General features: G+C 49.2%; 1 protein-coding gene across 1 annotated transcript in view; it reads left to right on the top strand.

The window, feature by feature from the left end:
- The first annotated feature begins 15,323 nt into the window (after nucleotides 1-15,323).
- The window catches only part of DUSP5 (dual specificity phosphatase 5), a 15,990-nt gene continuing 12,311 nt past the window's right edge, over nucleotides 15,324-19,002 (top strand). The window contains exon 1 of the mRNA XM_012723460.1: nucleotides 15,324-15,342. Within this exon, the coding sequence (XP_012578914.1) occupies nucleotides 15,324-15,342 (19 nt within the window). The remainder of the gene's footprint in view (nucleotides 15,343-19,002) is intronic.

The raw sequence follows: 19,002 nt of genomic DNA, 5'->3' as shown, positions 1-19,002 counted from the left end.
GCTGAAGTGGCTTTAGCTTCTTAGCGCTGTGCTTTAACCTGCTGCGCCACCAGGGAGGACCCCACACATCTTACTTTTAAACTCAAAGAATAACATAGCGTACCGTCTCTCACTAAGTAATATTTCTTAAAAGATCATTTCATGTCAGTCGTGACTCACCTGCTCCCTCTTTAGCAGGGGCTGTGCGTTACCCTGTGCTGGGCTGTCACATGGGAAAATAGGAATTTAGATGGTTTCCAAGTTGGGGCTGCTATAAACAATGTCACAACAAACATACTCACATGTATATCTTTGGTGTTTCTGTTGGATAAATTCCTAGAAGTGGAATTTCTAGCTCTAGGGATAATTACCTATTTTCTGTGTGGATAAATATTGACAAATTGCTCATGGGGCAGTTGGACCAATTCATGCCCTGACCCTACTCCCCCGAGACCCTGACAGCAGCCCCTTTTCCAGGGCAACAGCAGAATTTGTACGTTAAGAATAAGCCTACCTTTCTTGGTTGCTGGGTGCTATCACCCCCATTCTATAGAAGAGAAAGTTTAGTCCACATGCTCCGGAAGAAGCCAGTTTCCCAGCAGGCCTGGGAACAGCAGAACAGGCAGAACCACAACTGGGAACAGCACAGGCCAGGCCAGGAGGGAAGCGGGGGCCAGGCTGGGAGAGGCTGCTCCCACAGATACTCAGCCAAGAGCCACGAGACCAGTCCACAGGGAGGCCCAGAAGTCTATTCTACCAGGATGTAGAACACAGCCTGCCTCTTCTGCAGTCCTGCCTGGGCCAGCCCGAGGTCCGGATGTGGGTGTTGATGAGCCATATTAGGGCACTGAGAAGTAGGTCACTGGCTGGAGGAGTAGGGAATTTAGGACTAGAGATAAGAGTGATGCCTAAGTCCCAAGTTTCCTTTCTTCCCACCATAAACAGGTTGGCGGTGGCAAGGCAGGAAAATGCAGGCTCCATCAGCAGAGAGCGAGAGATCTCTGTCAATAAGCCACAGTAAGTAGCCAAATGGACCTACCTTAGCATCACTCGCTAAGCTTGTTTGTGGAGCCTCTTGACTGCTGATTTTTCTAGTGGGCTCCACTTCCGTGAACTCAAAGGTAATGGAATCAGCTTTAACAAAAACAATGTTCTAAATAAAGAAATGTAATCAGAGCTGCTGACCTTCAAAAGCAAACTCGTTTTGTAGGCCTTGGACTTGAAGTGAGGAATGTGAGAGAGAAATGTGTGTGTAGATTATGAATTTCATGTGTAGCTGAAAATAAAGTTCTACCATCCTTCTAGAACTCGCCTATTAATAAGCAGCTTTTAAGAAAAAGTCAGAATAAGGAGGGCAGGGAAACTTGACTGTTTTGAAAGTGATGTCAGGGTATTACTCATAGACAGGCTTCCCAAAGGAGTGGGTTCTCAAAATCCCCCTCCCAGGCAGAGGAAAACCTCAGGGAAGTTTGAAAAGCCCCTTGCTGGAACCTACAGGTAGGCAGGGCCTGGCAAGGAGCCCCCAGGGCAGGCTCATACTAGGCTGTGTCCTTGGCGGGAGGGCTTTCTGAGCACTGGGGAGCCTCAGGGCTCCTCAGAGTCCAGGGCATCACCCAGAGGAGCCAGCACTGATCACCTGAGGTTCTGGGGTGCCCACTGTTTGTCTTCTTGGGCAAAGATGCTCCCCCCTCCTTTCCCAGTGTTCTGAGAATCTGTCTCCTATGCTACCTACGCATCCATTGCACTGACTCAGACAGTCAGTAAATAAACCATTTTTTGAGCCCAGAACAAATGAGAGACACCCCTTCTGCCAGTGCTGGGGGGGTACAGAAGCAGGCACAGTAGTGGCAGGTGGTGGCCCGGGGCGTTCACCTGAGCTGGTGGGAGTGTAAGCAGGTGGAGGCTCTTGGCACGCAATTTGGAAAGGTGAACTTACACTCATCATCTAGCCATTAATTCTTCTAGATATATACCCTGGAAGTGCTTACACCAGTGTGAAAGGCCAGGTGTTCAAAGAAACAGTGTTCATAATAATAAAATTACGAAAAACCCTTTACCAAGAGAAGAAATGAATTACAGTCCACTCCCACATGGAACATGATGAAGTGGTAGCAATGAATAAACTGTAGTTACATGCAGTAAGGTAGAAGAATCTTAGAAATAAATGGTTTTAGAAGACGCCATATGATAGATACACAAGCAAGGCCAGATGGTATTTTCTAAGGAACTCATACAGAAGAATTGTGAAGTGTTTCAGAGCGAGGGAATGCTGAGCATAAATGAGGGCTGTGGTTAACCCGGAGGACAGGTGGGTTACGGGACAGCACAGGGGTCGTAAGTAGGGTCTGAGGTCACCAGCTCCTGGATCCCGTAGTAGGCTGTAAGTGTTTGTGTTACCTTTTTTTTTTTTTAAGATTTATTTATTTATTTATGCATACAGAACTGGGGTACAAGCCAGAGGTACAGGGGCAGTGAGAGGCTTCACCAGAGACAGAGTGGGGAGCAGAACAGGCAGATGGTCGAAGTACACTGCTGAGGGCAGCAGTGGGCGAGAGAGGACAGGTCTGCTATGCCATGTGGGTCACCCCAAGGCCAGGGATCAAACCTGCACTGAGGTGGCTGTGGCCAGCTTGCAGTGCTGTGTCCTAACCCGTTGGCCACCAGGGAGGCCTCATGTTACTTTCTGTAGTTGCATGTTCTCCGATATCAAAATTACACCATAATAAACATTTTTAAAGAACGAGCTCCTGCTCTGAAGGAGATTTCCATCCATGTGAGGAGACCTCAAAAAAGCCATTTTGTGTCTCAGCACAAGAACCTTATGAACCATTGTATTAGCTTGGACTCTCGATTCCAAGTGACTGAAAACAAATTCAAACCATTCAGGCAAAGCTAAGCAGTGAGTAAATAATAAGTGAATCGAATCTGCTCATCCATTGAGGTGGGGCTAGGCCCTGGGACTCTAGAAACTGAAATAAGGAACCGTTGCTTCCTTGCTCTTTCCAAAGCCTCTTTGTTGGCCTCATTTTCTCTGGGAGCAGGAGGGGGAGGGGTCTGAGGCTTCCATCTGGTGAGAGAGGAAAAAGCAGGTAGCACCAGCCTAGCTGGCATTGGCACCAAACCCACGTAAAGAGAGGTTTTCTCCCTTGTTCCAAATACAAGCCCCAGGCAAGGATTCCTATTGGAATAACTTGGTGACAGGCTCATGCCTGGCCCAGCATGTGGCCAGGGGAAAGGGCCGTGTGTGGTGGGAAGCCCCTCTCTAGTTTCGGGGTGTGGCACTGGGGCCACTTCCCAGAGGAAGGAGGAAGCCATCAGTGGAAGGGATGCCAGGCGGGGCTTGGAGAACAAGGGAATCAGAAGGAGCCAGGAGTGTGGGAGCAGCTGTGGGCCTCTCTAGAGGAAAGGTCCTAGCTACCTAGACTGAAGGAAAAGCAGTACTTGAAGCCTTGGGAAGGACAGAACAGGGGAAGGAAGGAGAGAGGGAGGAAGACTCCGCCAGACCCTGGAGGCAGAGACTCACTGTGTAATGCCAGAATGTCTAAGTGACCCTGGGGGCGTCATTTTAGTCATTTTAATTGTTCTGTGGGCTGGGTGGTTCCAGGGTATAAAAACAAGCCCTGAATGGAGGGATTCCCTGGAAATGAAAAATAGGTAGCAGAAAGCAGAGCCCAGGATGTTGCAGAAGCGCCAAGGACACCCCCACACGGGCCTTGCGCCCATGCAAGCAGAGGTCTGGGGCAGAGGGGCCGGCTGGAGGCAGGCTGGGAACCTAGTTTTAGGCCAGGCATTGCCTCAAGGATGGTTTCCAATGGGGCTTATCTGGCCTACCACCCCCAGACCTTGGTCCTCCATAATCCCAAGCTCAGCCCTGTTCCAGACGGGTGGTCCTCAGTGTAGGGATCCCTGCCCAGCAGGTCTAGTGGCCATTTTTTTTTTTTTAAGATTTATTTATTTGTGCACACAGAACTGGGACACAGGCCAGAGGCTCAGGGGTGGTGAGAGGCTTCACCAGAGACAGAGTGGGGAACAGAACAGGCAGATCGACGAAGTACACTGCTGAGGGGAGCAGTGGGTGGGTCAGGAGAGGTCTGCCGCGCCATGTGGTCACCTCCGGGGCAGGCAGGAATCAAACTCATGCGGAAGCGGCTTTTAGATTCTCAGTGCTGTGCTTTAACCCACTGTGCCACCAGGGAGGGCCCTAGTGACCGTTTTAATGACCTAAGGAGAGGCAGAAACCCCCAAATGTTCTGTTTCACAGAGAAGTAGAATTGGAGTGGGGGTGGCAGTGATGGCAAATCACATCACAGCAACAAGGTCACATGTCCACTATGAGCCTGGGGTTCTAAATGTTACACTGGACTCAAGTCCCTGTTCTGCACATAATAAGTAAGTGACCGAGGCCACCTCTTCCTGTTGAGGCTGAGTTGGTTAAATGTCCAATATTAGGTACCATGATGGTACCTAACTTGAGGAGCAATTGTGAGGCTTGGGTAAGAGAAGGTAATGGTTGGCATGCAGTTTTTCATCAATGTTTGGCATAGTCATAGGCATGATTTCATAGCCTAGAGTCCCTGAGATGGCAGTGGTGAGTCCCCAGAGAGTGGAGACAGCACATGTGCGAAATGGCCCCTGTTGCTACTGTAAAGGGCTGTGCATGATTACACAAGTGAGGTGAGAAGCACCTCTCACCACAGGGCCTTTGCACTTGCTGCGTCCCCACACGTGGAGGATGTCCCTCCCTTAGAGCCATCATGGCTGGCTCCTTGTCCTCCAGACTTGGGATAAATGTCACCTCCTCAAAGAAGGCTTCTTTGCCTCTAACTAAAGAAGTGATCTTGCCCTCATCCCATTACTCTCTTATGGTCTTCCTGTCATCATTAGCCCCCTGTTGCTAAGTATTTTATTTGTTTTTTTATCTAGCCCCTCTGGAATATAAGCTCATTGAGTAAGATGCCTGCTTTGTCACTGTATCGCTAGCCTAGCATGGCACTGACAGTTGCTGAAATGCTCATGGCATGAGTAAACGAAGAAGGTCCTGGCAACACTCGGGTCTCACATTTCAATCAAGCATCAGAGGTGCTCCCATCTCCCATGGCCTCGTTTGCATCTGACTCTCAGATGTCCTGGGTATGAGTCCTGGTGCAAGTTAAGCCATGGAGACACCAGAGCAGAGCTGAACAAGCCAGGACTCTGCAGCAATCGCCTCTGTAACTTACCTTCTGACGAGCAGTCCAGCTCCCCTGTCAGAGGCCACTTCCTTTTTTGGTTGAATGTGGTGAAATCTATTGTGAGCAAGAGAGCTGTCTGTCTCCTCTATAAATTCAGATAGCAAATAACTATTGGAGTTACTGCAATCCTGGAAGCCAGGATAACACCACCAGGCCCAGACTAAGTCAAGTCCCTGTGGGTTGCCAGGATATATTCATGCAAGCAATACTTCTTATGCCTACTATGTACCAGACCCTGTCTAGACACTCAGGATTCAGCATTTTCAAACCAAACAGCAATGCCTGCCCTCCAGTATGTACATGTGAAATGGTAATGGTTTCTCCAAGGCCTGCTGGGAAATAAATGAAACAGATTGTAAAAGTTCTGTGGGCTGAATCAGTCATGGAGGGCTTCCTGCAAGAGGTTTTATTACTGCCACCTTCATTATTGTTGAATTCACTAGACAAGTTCTCTTAAAGATTTGGATTTTCTCCCTAGAGCCTCAACTCCAGTCACAAAGGCCCTGGTATATCAGGGCACTGTTCCTACTAGTAACAACATCCTGACCAGGAACAGCAGGGAAGGCAGTCCTGGTTAATTCTAGAAAATTCTGTTCAGGGAATACATCCAAGTGCTTTGAAATCTTGCTGTGGAGACAGGCAGCCAATATCACTCTTGTAGGCTACTCCGAGGCCGTCCCTATGGCCACATAAGCGAGCTAGACTCCTCTACTTTTTGCTTTTCAAAGTACAGCATATAGATGCCTTTCTCTTGGAAAGCTGTGGAGGCTGGGTGGCTTTGCCCTGACTTTGGCTTCCAGGAGTTGTGCTTTCAGCATGCTAGCAGAGAAAACACATTCCTGGCATTGTGTAAAATGCAGGTTCTTGGGTTTGAGGAGGCCTGTCCTGTCTCTCTGTCTGTCCCAAGGCTGCTGAGTTGCATCCTTTCACCCAGGGGCCACCTCTCATCTGTAACTGTCTGTACCCCACCCTGATGCTGAGCCTGTGGGTCTATCACCCCCCCCCCCAAGCCTCCTCCTGTGGGTCTATCACACACACACACACACACACACGCCCCAAGTCTCCTCCCTCTAAACTCACAAACCCTGCACATTCAGCAGTGTGAAAGTTGCAGGTATACATTTGGAATTTAATCTTTCCCCCCTTCCCCCATACCACATTACCTTAGAATTCCTAGAAGGTTTGAATCTACCCTGAAGCCCAACTAGACTTCAATAAATACTCTATGAGATGAGGGCTGATTTCCAGGCCGAAGGCGAACACCCCAGGGCTCCCGTTGCTAAGGAAGAGGGGGCTATTTGCACATAATCAAGATTAACAACTTCCTAACTAAGTTGGGTTTTCACAGTTGATGGAGTTTAAAGACTGGAACCAAGATCAAGGACCACCAGCTACAGGCTGTCCTTAGGTTTAAGCCAATAAGCAACAGCTACCCATCTGGCCTAGAGCTCAAGTTGAGCTGGAGCTCAAGTTCTGACCTACACACCCCAAGGTCAGGCCTCTCTCCTACTCCAGCCGTACTCCCTCTACTTCCTGTTATTTCTATGGCATCATCTCCTGCAATTTTTCCCAAGTCTAGGTCAAGGTTTCTCAACCTGGGCACGACTGACATTTGAGGATGGGTATTGTTAGGGAGCAGAGGGGGCTATCTTGCACACAAATAGTTTTTGACCAGCAACCTCAGTCTCTACCAACTAAATACTGGTATTTCTTTCTCCAGTTGTAACAACAAAAACACATCTCCAAGACACTGCTGGATGTCAGGGATGGGGGTGGGAGCTGTCCTGCCCCAGGCAGAGGGGAGATGATATTGCCCAGTGTGGACCGCAGAGATAGCCCGACCCTCTCAGCTCAACCCTCCCTACCGCTTGGCTCCTTGGCTCGGGGTCTTGGCACTTGTTCTTCCCTCTGCTGGTCTAGGGTAGCTTTGTCCTTCCAGCTCTACACCCATGTTATCTACTCAGTGAGACCTTCCCGGTTTAACATTGCAACCCCACCCCAATAATCCCCAAAGCCCTTCCTGGCCTTACTCTTTCCCTGCAGCATTTATCACTATTCCTCATACCACAAGCCTTACAAGTTGTTTAGAGCAAGCAGCTCTGACTAAGAATGTTCTTTGATCCTGTTTTGTTTTGGTCTTCTCTGAGCTCTGCTGCATCCTTGGGCTAGGAAAGGTGACTGACACACAAGCACTCAATAAATATTCACTGAATGAGTGAATGATTGGATAGCTCTAATTCCTTCCTCCCCCAGAGGCTCTGGGGTCAAGAGACTGGATGAACCTGTGTGGCTTCTCCAGTGTATTTGTGGGGCAATGCTGGGGGTGGGGGACTCCTGCTGGGCCTTTAAACATTTGAGCTTCTCCCACTCAGTGTTTCCTTTCACTGCCCCTCTTACAAGAATAGAGAGCATCATGGTGGGGGGGGTGTGCAGGGGAGGGGGGCCTCATGCTGGCTATTCAGTCATCCTTCTTTCTCTGTGACATTTTTTATTCTGGGGTTTTCTGTGTCACAGGCATACACGTGCAGCCTCCAGATACCCCGTGCTTGGTGAGGAGCCTAGGTTTGTATGTATACAGTAAGGCCCCTTTTAATGCTGTCATCAGGCTGGGGCAATGGCTACAAAAGCAGGTTTTCAAATAATGCTGCTTCTTTGTTCAACCAGGAACACTTTTTCACATCAATGTTAGAATGAAAAAACACTGAAATGAGTGCTACTTGAGGACCTAACTCTATACAAAAATATTTATTTATATTGATTGGCTTAGTTCTGCCTGTGATAATAGTGGCTGGTCTTCTGAGTGCAAAGCCATCTCTTTGTTTAACCCCTTAAAACACCCCTTGAGGTCTCCTTTGTTAGTATCATCATCCTGCTTTTACAGAGAACAGCCAGAGCTGCCTGACACATTCCCACATTTGAAGCTGCAAAGAGGGTCTGGCTACCCCTCAGTCCTAACCACTTACAATAACAGCCTCTCTCAGTGTGTGCTCTATGCAGAAAGTCAAACAATAAAGAAAGTAAACAGGGAGAGTTCACTGTACTTCCCAGCACCAACTACAGTTGATTGATTAAACATGGTTATATAAGCAGAATTTTTCATACCGGCTAAAAGTCTGTAAGAATATAAGGAGATCTATAGCAAGCATATAAAGACACACACTCTTATAGTTAATGGGGTTTTTTTCTGGCCCTCCCTGGTGGCGCAGTGGGTTAAAGCACAGCACTAAGAAGCTACAGCTACTTCCGCATGAGTTCAATCCCTGGTCGCAGAGGTGAGCCACACGACGCAGCAGATCTCCCCTGTCTTGCCCGCTGCTCCCCTCAGCAGTGTACTTTGTCAGTCTGCCAGTTCTGCTCCCCACTCTGTCTCTGGTGAACACTCTCACCACCCCTGCACCTCTGGCCTGTACCCCAATCTGTATGGATAAATAAATAAAGCTTAAAGAAAAAGAAAGGGTTTTTTCTTTTCCTTCAACAGTAGTGCCAGATCTTTTTGTTCTACCTAGTTTATTGGTTAATAATATGTTTTGGAACAGAACTTTAAACTTCACCAAGTTGGAGCCTCCCCTTAAAAGCTTTAGGTTGGTGCTTTGGCTGAGGAACTGAGTGAAGGTGAAGTGAAATGAGGAAAACACCGCAAGATGGGGTACCTAATGTGAATGGGTCTGGACTTAGGAGTTGTGTGTCCGTCCCCCCCCCAGGTGTTTGTGGTTGCTTTTGTTTTTGAGCTTACATGGCTTCAGGGCACCATTCTGTGGAACAGGTCTATGAATAGCATTCCCTGTGTGGATCAGAGATTTTCAAGGACAAGTGCAACCCCATCTCTTGGAGGCTGGGTTATAAGGGGTGAAGAGCTTCCATTCTTTGGGTCCTAAGGACTGTCCAGCTTCCAGGCATAGCCGCTGTTCTGGGTGCCAGACCCCTAGCAGAACTTCCTTTATCTGCACAGCTCTGTCAGGTGGGTCTCACTGCCCACATCTTACAGCGAAGAAACAGATGCACAGATAAGTTAATAGCTCACCCAGAAAGGCACAACTGGTTCTAAGAGGTAGAGCAAAGGTCTAAAAGAATCCTTGAAGGTTGGGGCTGTTTTAATGCCTATTCCTTTGTCCATAAAAATGAAGCAGAGCAGCCAACTTCTTGCTGAAGTTGGCTGCAGGCCACATGGCAGGTGTAAGGAATTGTCTGAGGTTCTGGTTTTTCAAATTACATTTGCAAAAGACCTTAGGGAGTTGGTACATCCTGGTGGCCCAGGTGTTGGAATGATTGACTTCCTAAAGAGGATTTGCCCACAGCCCTTTAACTCCCCACCGCCAAGAAAAAACCTGTACGTGTCAAAGAGGGTCAGATGAAAGAGATGCCCTGGTGTGGGGCACGGGGATATCACATTTGAAACCTAAGAACAGGCAGATCAATGAAGTTCACTGCTGAGGGGAACAGCAGGTGAGACAGGAGAGGTCTGCTGTGCCATGTGGATCGCTTCCGGGAAAAAAAAATCCTAAAAAAAAAAAAGAAAGAAAATCAAAGAAGGGGTCTCAGAACTATCAAACTATCACCAGCCACTCTGGCTCCCGAGCCAGGAGCTAGCCCACAAGGTACAGTAGATTCTTCGGACCTGCCTGCTGTTCCCCTCAGCTATGTATTTCCATGGATCTGCCTGTTCTGCTCCCTACTCTGTCTCTGGTGAATCATCTTACCACCCCCAACCTCTCGCCTACACCCCAGTTCTTGTATGCATAAATAAAAATAAATAAAGAAAAATCAAAGATAACCTTATGCTAAACGGGGGGTAGGCAAGGATGTCTTTCAATGGGAAACCCAGGTAAATAAATTGTCTGAGGCCCCCTAAAAGAGAAGGGTACCCAGAGAAAATTATAAGATCACTAAGGTCTACTGACATTTGTGGGGGAAAAAAATTATTGCAAAATAATAAGCAGAATAAATAACTGAAAATTAGGAAAGGATACAAAAAGGGTAACATTACTTCCTTAGATAAGAAGGGGGGGGTCAACCCTCCTCCAGCTCTCACTCTAGAAAAAGGACCATTGTTAATATTTGACATATTTCTCTCAAGCCCCCTTGTTGTTGATGTGATCACATTATATAAGGTAGAGGTCAGAATACATGGGAGGGTGTCCAGGGTTCAGATCTCAGCTATTCCCTGCCCCCCCCACACTACCTGGGTGAGACTTGCTCTCCAATCTATCTGTGATAGTAAATCTACCCTCTCTGGATTGTTGAATTGATTAAATGAGGTCACATATGCAAAGCACTGAGTGCCTAGGTATTAACACTCAATAAATGCAGCTATTGTTATCACTTGTAACTTGCCATTTCCCTGAACATTTTAATTTTAACATAATTGATTTTCAGTGTTATTCAGAGTCTGAAAAAATCACATTTAATGGCCCCTGGATATACCGCTTTTTTCACTGTTCTCTTATAAGAAATGTTTTGGCTGCTTCCGTTTTTACCTTCTTATAAATAGCTTTGTGATGAACACTGTCGTGCATCTAGCTTTTCCTCCCCCATACTTTGGAGATTTTCCTTAAGATCATTTCTCAGAAGTGGAATTACTAAGTCAAAGGTAATAAAAATGAGTAGACTTCAGATTCTTAATGCCTGATGGCAGAAAGCCATGTCATTTCCTAGCCCTAATCTCTGCCACCTTCATACCATTCCCAGACCCTCCTGCCCCCAGCAGGCTGCTCCCCTCTCCCGCTGGCAATATACCTGGCTGCCTCCCACCTCCATTCCTTGCTGCCTCCCAGCCTGGCTCCTGTGTCAAGACAGGAGCCTTTCTCTATCTCTGGGCCTGAAGTCAACCCACACTGAGTTTCATTGTTCACAGGTCAGCCCAGCCCACCCCAACCCCTACCATTTCTCCACCCTCTGATTCCACCCAGCCTTTCACGAGATCATCAAACCTGCTTGATCTGGGGACTTTCTATCCCTTTCATGCTTTCTCACGTCATCCCTCTGATGAAGGGATGAAAGGATGGAGCCTCAGGCTTCTCTTCCTTCTCTCAGCCCAGGGCTGAGCACTGGTTCTAGGAGCCCAGCCCCACGTCATGTATTCATGAGGCAAAGTGTCCCACCAAGGTCATCTGTGAGCAAGGCTGCAGGGGCCTAGGAGCTAGGAGAGAGCAAAACATGAATAACCAGTGTAACCATGAAGGACAGGGGCTTGGTGAAAGTTCAAAGCAGGGAAGAGGGGTGGGCTCAGCTCAATCTGATGTGCTTTGCTCCCTGGGTGATGCTTGTTTAGAGTCTTGCCCTGAACAAGCCACAAGCCACTTAACTCTAAAGCTGGGGGCCTCCATCTACACCAAACGCTCTTCACTAAAAGGTATGGAATGAAGTTATTCAGGTGAACTTGTCTAGCCAGTGCATGCAGCAGGTGGTCAATAAATGTTCATGGTGAGGACTGGTATAGACTGAGGATTAATCCTTTGCCTGGAGCTGCACTGGGAGAATGCTTGGGGTACAGCGCTTGCAATTCTGCAAGGGCCTTTTCTTCCTCTGTAGAGACAGAGTAACTGGGTGTCCAGCCAGCAGCAGATCTCTTGCCAGGTTTGAGCTAAATAGAAGGGCCGTCATACAGGTGGAATCTGCTGAGTGAAATAAATGTTCACCTTTGGTTCTAGTGTGGTGAATCTGTGATGGAGCTTTGCAAAGGCCACATTTGGCAACCATTTCTGGACAAGCTGCAAACTCACTCCTGCTCAGGCTACAAATCCTTCAAACAGGGAGACCTATGCAGAAGGTCTGGGGTAATGTCAGGAAGACAATCTGCATTTCGGCAGGCTCCCATGGTTTTGCTTACAATCAGGCTTGAACAGGCTGCCATAATGCTGTAACTGAGCCCACTCTGCAGATGGGGAAGCCACTGTATCCAGGGAGCAGGGACTCCACAGTATGGGGTGCAAATCAGTGGGGGGGGGTTGGGAGAGGGGGCGCTAGTGGGGAACTTGGACCAAGTCCTTGCTCTGACCTGGAGTTCTAGGCCCTGGGGAGGTGGGATTCCAGACCTTATCTCCCCTAGAAAGTGAGTTATTGATGGCAAAGGACACCCCAAGCCCTTCACAAGATGCATTCATATTTATTATTTTGTTTCACCTTTACAATTTAATAATGACCCCCACTTTGCTCAAGAGGGAACTGGAGCTCAGAAAGTTCAAATTATCTGTCAGACAACACTGCTGGTCACCTCCTGGGCCTGGGCCTGACCTTGGTCTATGAACCCTAAAATCCAATTACAAGGACAGGAGACTGCCTGGGTTCAGAATAAGTGACTCTAGGTGGCACCCAGATACAATTCTCCCATTTGAATTGTCATATATTTCAGTTTCAACTAGAAAAAGATAGATGTGATTATAAACCCCCAGGTACTACTGTTGAAGACAGAATATGCAAACTCCTTGAGGGTGGGATAAGAGACTGGAAGTGCAGAGAAGTGCCACAGCGACAGAGACAGCGAACACCGGCTAAGTGGCTAGTGAAGGGTCAGGGAGAACTCTAACCCAGAGTCTGTTGACTGTTGCCATTTCGTGTACTTGTGGTTTTCTAGCCAAGACCCTCCCAACCTCATCCTCTGTCCCTAAGGTCTCAGGCAGAGGCAGATACAATGCTCCTCTGAAGGTACAGAGATGACTAACTTGCTCCTTCTAACCTTCTCCTACCCACAACCCACTTCCTGTAGCTTTCAAGAATGCCTGTTTCTCCCCCACCCCGCAGACTAGACTTGAATGGCAGATTAGGAAGTGCTGCCTGGGGTTAAAATCCCCCTCCCATCCTTCAGGGTGGCCTGTGGTTCCTGCAGGGAAGGGAAAGAAATGTAGCTCTTTGTTTTCAAGTGTTTTCTCTCTTCTGTCTCTTCCTTTTGCTAAGGATTTCCTGGACCCTTAATATACCTTCTTTTTGTAGGATCTCTGAACTCTGAATAAATGCACCTTCTCTGTAGCACCCCGATTTCATTCGGGGATCACAAGTAAAGAGTTCTGGCAAATAAACAAGAGGTCTTCTAGGAGTCTGAAAACAGTTATTGTAAGGAATGGCAACTGGTTCTCTTAGAAAAGAGAAGATGGGGGAAGGAGGAGATGACCATCACCAAACACCTCAGAGGAGGTCTAGATTACGGTGTATCTGTCCAGCTCTGGAAGCAATGGGGAGAGGGATACAAGGAAGTCAGTTTCACCCAAGTGACCCCAGTCAACTATAAAATGGGGGCAAAGCACTCACACCACAGGGGCGTGTAGAGGATCAATGAGGTGCTCAGCACAGGACCGATGTCTGTAACAACCCGATACTCCTGTTTCCTTTTCAGGTCTCATTCAGAAGTGTCTTGTGAGGCAGTAGCTCCCCTCTGGAAAATTTCAGGGTAGAATTATAATGACTGACTGCCAAGATTCTGTGCTTTGGTGCTACCTGTGACTTTTCATAAAGAAAAATAGGGGCTTGCATGGAGCCCTCACCAGACTCAGTCACGCAGAGAAGGGTTTTTCGTAGGTACTTCATTTAATCTTCTCATCAGCCCTGTGAGGTAAGTATTGTTATTATCCTCATTTTTTTTTTTTCAGATGAGAGAATTGTAATTTAAAAAGGTGAAGTAACTTGCTCAAGATGACAAATGCAGTAAGTGGCCACCACAGACTTAAACCTCAGAGGGACATGCTCCCAAGGGGGGAGGGGTGTTAGCTACCAAATCTAAACTCTCTCATTCACTTGCTCAAAACTCTATGGATCTCTCTCTTACAAAACCCGCAATGTCAAAACCACCTGACTTGGTTCTTCCCATGGTGTGAATGGCCTCTGTGCCCCCTACCTTGTTGAGAGTGGATCTGGGGACTTTTACTGTTGAAATATCCCTCTGCAGTCTGTTAAAAAAAATAACCTATCAGGAGATCAAGTTCGTGGGCTTCTGAGAACTCTTTCTTTGACTCCTAGCTCAATTAGACAGCCAGTAATTCCCTCTTCCCCGTCATGTCCACCCCCACCTTTTCTTCCTGTGCCATTAGAAAAGTCTTTTTTTCCTGGCTGAATCGAGCACTACGGTCTGTTCATCGGCTGACGTTTGTTGAGTTTTAATATGCACCAGGCACTCTCCGGACTGCTTCATATGTGTTAACATGCTGAATCCTCACAGTAAGCTATGAGCTCAGTTCTATATTTTACTCCCATTTTACAAGAGGAAACACCTCCAGTGCATCAGGATTTAGCCCCGTAAGTGAGAGAATGCTTTGCTGCTGGATGATATTATTAGCAACACACCATACAAATACCTTAGGCTGGAATCACGCAACACAGTTTTTGGACATTAGGTCACTGTCATGCACCATGAGCAGACAGGCACTAACGTCCTCATTTTCCCGGAGAGGAAACCACGGCTATAGGGGGATGAGCGATTCTTGGTAGTCACACAGGAAGGGTAATCTGTACCCCTAAATGAACACTGGCTGGTTCCATTCCCAGATCCTGGGGGCAGGGGAGACAGGCGCACTCTGGGGAGAAAAACACCTGCTCACACAATAGGACCTTATAACTATGAGGTCATGGAATAAAAGCTGGTGATCGCAGGCTGGACGGGACTCCAGACCCCTTGACTCCTAATCTAGAGAGCGCTTTCCTTTATCCAAGATGATGGGAAGAAATCTTGGGTCCAGACCTAACAGCAGCCTTGATTTGGGTTCTTAAGCCAGAGAAAGCCGTGCCCTTAAATAAAATAAAACATATATATGAGTTTTACCGCTCTGCATTTTCTGTATTTTGAATGTAAGCATCACTACTTTCACAAAAACAAGCAAGTAAAGAGGGGGACTCTCACACTTCTGAGAGGGCCGGGCAGGCAGAAGGCCCCGTGTTGACCTTAGGATTGCTGGGCACCCTCACTGGCATTTTGGGGCACTCTGTTCCATCCCCATAGAGACAGGGGAAATCTTGGCTGATGGGAAGAGCAGGACTGGAGAGAAACCCTAGAAATTCCTACTGAGGCTGCGATGAGCAGTAACAAGGGCAGTCCAGCCCCTGAAACTCCCTGCACCCTGCCTCCAAGCCAGCCACTTTTAAAAGGGGGCACCCTTGGCCCTGCAAGGGTCAGAGGTCCAGAGCGCAAAAATGAACCAGGGCATGAGAGGTAGGATGACTGGTCAAAGGACAAGCAGAAAAACCTAACACCCTCCCCCCGCCCAACCCTTTAAGAACAACTGGCAATGGGAGAGAATGAGAAAAACAAGGTCCTGCTCATGGACTCACATGCCAATTTAACTTCTGCTTTCCCTAACCCCACCCTCACCCCCATTCCAAGGCACGGTTATTTTACACGGGGACACCTTCCAGGCTCAGACACCTTCCTCTTCCGCCTAAGCCTGTGGACCCTGAACTCTCGTTTGTGACCCCGGGCACAGGCAGCCAGAGCCTCCTATCCTGCCTCCCTTCCCAGGGTCTTAGGCCCTGATTTCTGCTGTGGCCATCTCTCCTGGGTACCCACCTAAGAAGCCAGCCGTTCTCAAGAAACCACTGAAATCCACCCCCCAGCACTGAGGTTGGTCCTGCTGTGTGGTAGGCGTGATGAGGGAGTCTCAGATGGTGGGATAAGTCCCCAGGGTGGGGTGGGAGCCTGCAGGCTGATGGTCAAGGAGGGTCAACTGACCCATATGTAGGCTGCTAGGAGGGAGGAACCGCACAAGTCTGAGAACCCCAGGAGGGAGACCCGCTCACAGGCTGGGATTATGGGGTGGCTTTTGGAGGTGCAATAGTTGCTCTGGAGCTGATTCGTGAAGGTGGAGGATTTCTTACAAAAGAGTGGGGGTGCTCCTAAGCCTGGTAGAAGAATGGAGGTAGCAAAATGCTGGGCAAGTTTAGAAAAGGGGAAGCTTGGGTGGCTGGAGCGAGGATGCGGCAGGGTTGAGAAGGAAGAAAGGAAAAGGTAAAACAAGATTAGAGGAGGGTCATGGCCGATTGACTGGAGGGAGGAACTTGGTGTTCTTGATGCAATATGGATTTTAGCAGACAGGGTGGAGGTGTCATTGAGGGGTTTTTGAGCAGAGCAGGTGTGGGTCTATGTTCAGTGATCCATGCTTGAAAAAATGCCACTCAGAGGATGTGAGAGCAAGGAGAGGGCTTGGAGGCTGGCAAACAGGGTGTGGAATGTAGGGCCCCATGGGCAGGCCTGGCTACCTACGTTGCAGGGTCCACTGCAGAAGGAAAATGTAGGCCCCTTATCCAAAAGTTAATAAGGTTTTCAGGGTATTTCAAGCGGAGCATTAAATAAGCAGTCAACACACCTACGACGCGGTCGTAGCCGTGGGACTGGAAAGAGCAGGCCAGAAGAGAGGTGTGGAAAGCCGAGTCCTGGGCCTTGGACATCTGCTGGACATGAGAAGTGAGGGAGCAATCCCGCTGATGGGTGGTCTTCCCGCCCAGGAAGGCTTCCCCACTGTTTAATGAGCAGCCCTAGGTTCCTCCCCATCAACTCTCACTTATTCAAACACTTACACTTTACTGCCTCCTCTTCTACCTGCTCTTTACCCAGATCTGTTCCTGCCAGGACCCTATCTAAAGGTGTCACCCTTCACCCAGTCACCCCATTAAAAACCCTGGCATCCCCCTCTACTCCATTCTATCCCTTCCGGCAATTCACTTCCTAAAGGTTTCTCCCAACTGTGTGGCCTCTTCAATGCTGTTATCACTGCCAAGTTCCGGCAGGCCCTCATTGGCTCCGGCCTGGATTACCCACAAATGCCTTTTATCTGTTTCTTGTCTCCAGTCTGGACCCCACCCCCGCTCTCAAATAAAACATCCACTCTCCACAGCCCTGCCTCAGTGATGTCCCCCAACAGTCACCTGACCAGGTCCCCAAGGAAGATCTGGGGGCTGCTCCAGCCCACGGGTAAGGGCCAAATGCCTGACATTACACATAAGGCCCTCCGACACCTGGCACAGTTAAGTTTCTAATAAATGCCAGAAGTGCCATGCCTCCCACACATCGCCAGCACCCCCGGCTGGGTTTGCTGTTGTTGCTTTTCCCCCCTTTAGCTTAAGGAGTTTCCTCTGCATTAAGGGGAAAGCCCTCCACCCCGCTCCTCCCTGGCCTGGCTAACCTCAATTCATTCTTCAAAGTTCAAGTTTGGAAGTTTGACTTCACTCTTTCCACATCTAGCAAGCCTTCTCCAGGCCTCCCCCACACCCCACCTAGCAGACCCAGGCTCACACAGAAGCCCATGGCTGGGCCTCCCACCTTGAGGCTAGGAGCCACTGGCACAAGGAGTTCTGTGCAAGCCTGTGTCCAGCACCTCATGCAGAACTGACCACGTGATGCTCCACATGTGTCGGGGCTCTGGCCTGAAGTCTCGGGTGGATGGTATTGGTAAGGCAGAAGGAGGAGGGTGCAGGGGAGGCTGGCAGGAATAACCCCAAAAAGAAAGAAACCCCCCCATACCACATCTTCATTAAGACTCAGCTGGCAGGGTGCACACGGGATCTCTGCAGCTGAGACTCAGTGGTGATGTCTGCTATCTGGTGACTGGTTTGATTGCATTTGATTTCAGAATTTGATTTTTGCTTTCTTCCAAAATGCCCACCCTCCTCTGCTGTTAGTAAACAGTATCTCGTGCTGGCAGGTTGTTTTTCATCTAGCACACCTCTCCCCAACACAGACCAGCAACACAGGCTGACCATGAGTTTGGGGCTGTTTCCCTCACATGTCCCTGCAGTTAGCAGAACCCTTAGTAAACACTTGCTGAATGGGTGACTATGTCCAGTTCCCCAAGGACCGGTGGGGTGCAGAAAGCCTGGGATTATTCCTGATCCACAGATAATCTCCCAAATCCAGAAGCCACCTGGACAGCAGTTGGCTGGACTGAGTTCAGCGGATGCATATTTAAGCCACGGCTGATTGTATGGCGGATTATCAGGGACCAGAAAACGGATGCCCCAAAATCTCTTCTAATAATTCCTGGCACGGGGCCGAGAGGAGGACTGTCAAATCTTCGTGGGCTTTATTTGGCTCTCCTCTCTTCATTTTTTTTTTTTAACCTGTCGGTACTTTTATTATGGAAAGTTTCAAATGTAATGGAAAGTTTCAAACGCTCACTCAAAACGAAAAAACCGGTACAAGGCACCCCCAGGTATCTATCACGTATCTTCAATAATTGTCAACACCAGTCCCACCCGCGTCATCTACCTCCCTGGAGGCCAATCCCAGCTGTCATCTCATTTCTCGAAAAAAGACTTGAGTAAGGATCAGAAGAATCCTTTGATTCTTCTGGGGGTCGTGGCCCAGGGCACCCCCCCACCCCCGGCCCCGGCCCCGGTGAGGGCCCCCCCGCCGGGGGAGCCAGCAGGCGTTCAGCGGTCTCTAAACTACGCCCCCAAAGCGGAAAGCCCGATTTGCGCACTCGCCGCCTCCTCCGCTTCCTCCTCTTCCCGCACAGCCGGGGTCAGCTCGCCTCTCGGCGCTCCTGACACCCCACGGGCCGCGCCGGTGATGCGCGAGTGAGTCTCTCCGCGGGGTGCCAGCCCGCAAGGGGCGGCGCCAGGCACTTCCTCCCTCCCGGCTGACTCAGGCGGCGCCAGCGCCTCGCGTCCGCCCGGGGGCGTGGCCGAGCCCAAGGGCAGCCCCCCGTCGGCCTTATATGGGCAGCCGCGTCACGGGCCAGACTCTCATTCACATAAAACGCTGCGCCGCCGGCGGAATCCCCGGCTTCTGGGGCTGCGAGTGGCCGGGCTGGGCGCCGAGCGTGCGGGGCGGGAAAGAAGAGTTGCGCGACCGCTCCGGCGTCGGCCGGCCGCAGCC

The sequence above is a fragment of the Condylura cristata genome, unplaced genomic scaffold (genome assembly GCF_000260355.1).
Source record: "Condylura cristata isolate star-nosed mole 26May11 unplaced genomic scaffold, ConCri1.0 scaffold00011, whole genome shotgun sequence".
Classification (NCBI taxonomy): domain Eukaryota; kingdom Metazoa; phylum Chordata; class Mammalia; order Eulipotyphla; family Talpidae; genus Condylura; species Condylura cristata.
This window is presented reverse-complemented; position numbering and strand designations above follow the sequence as displayed.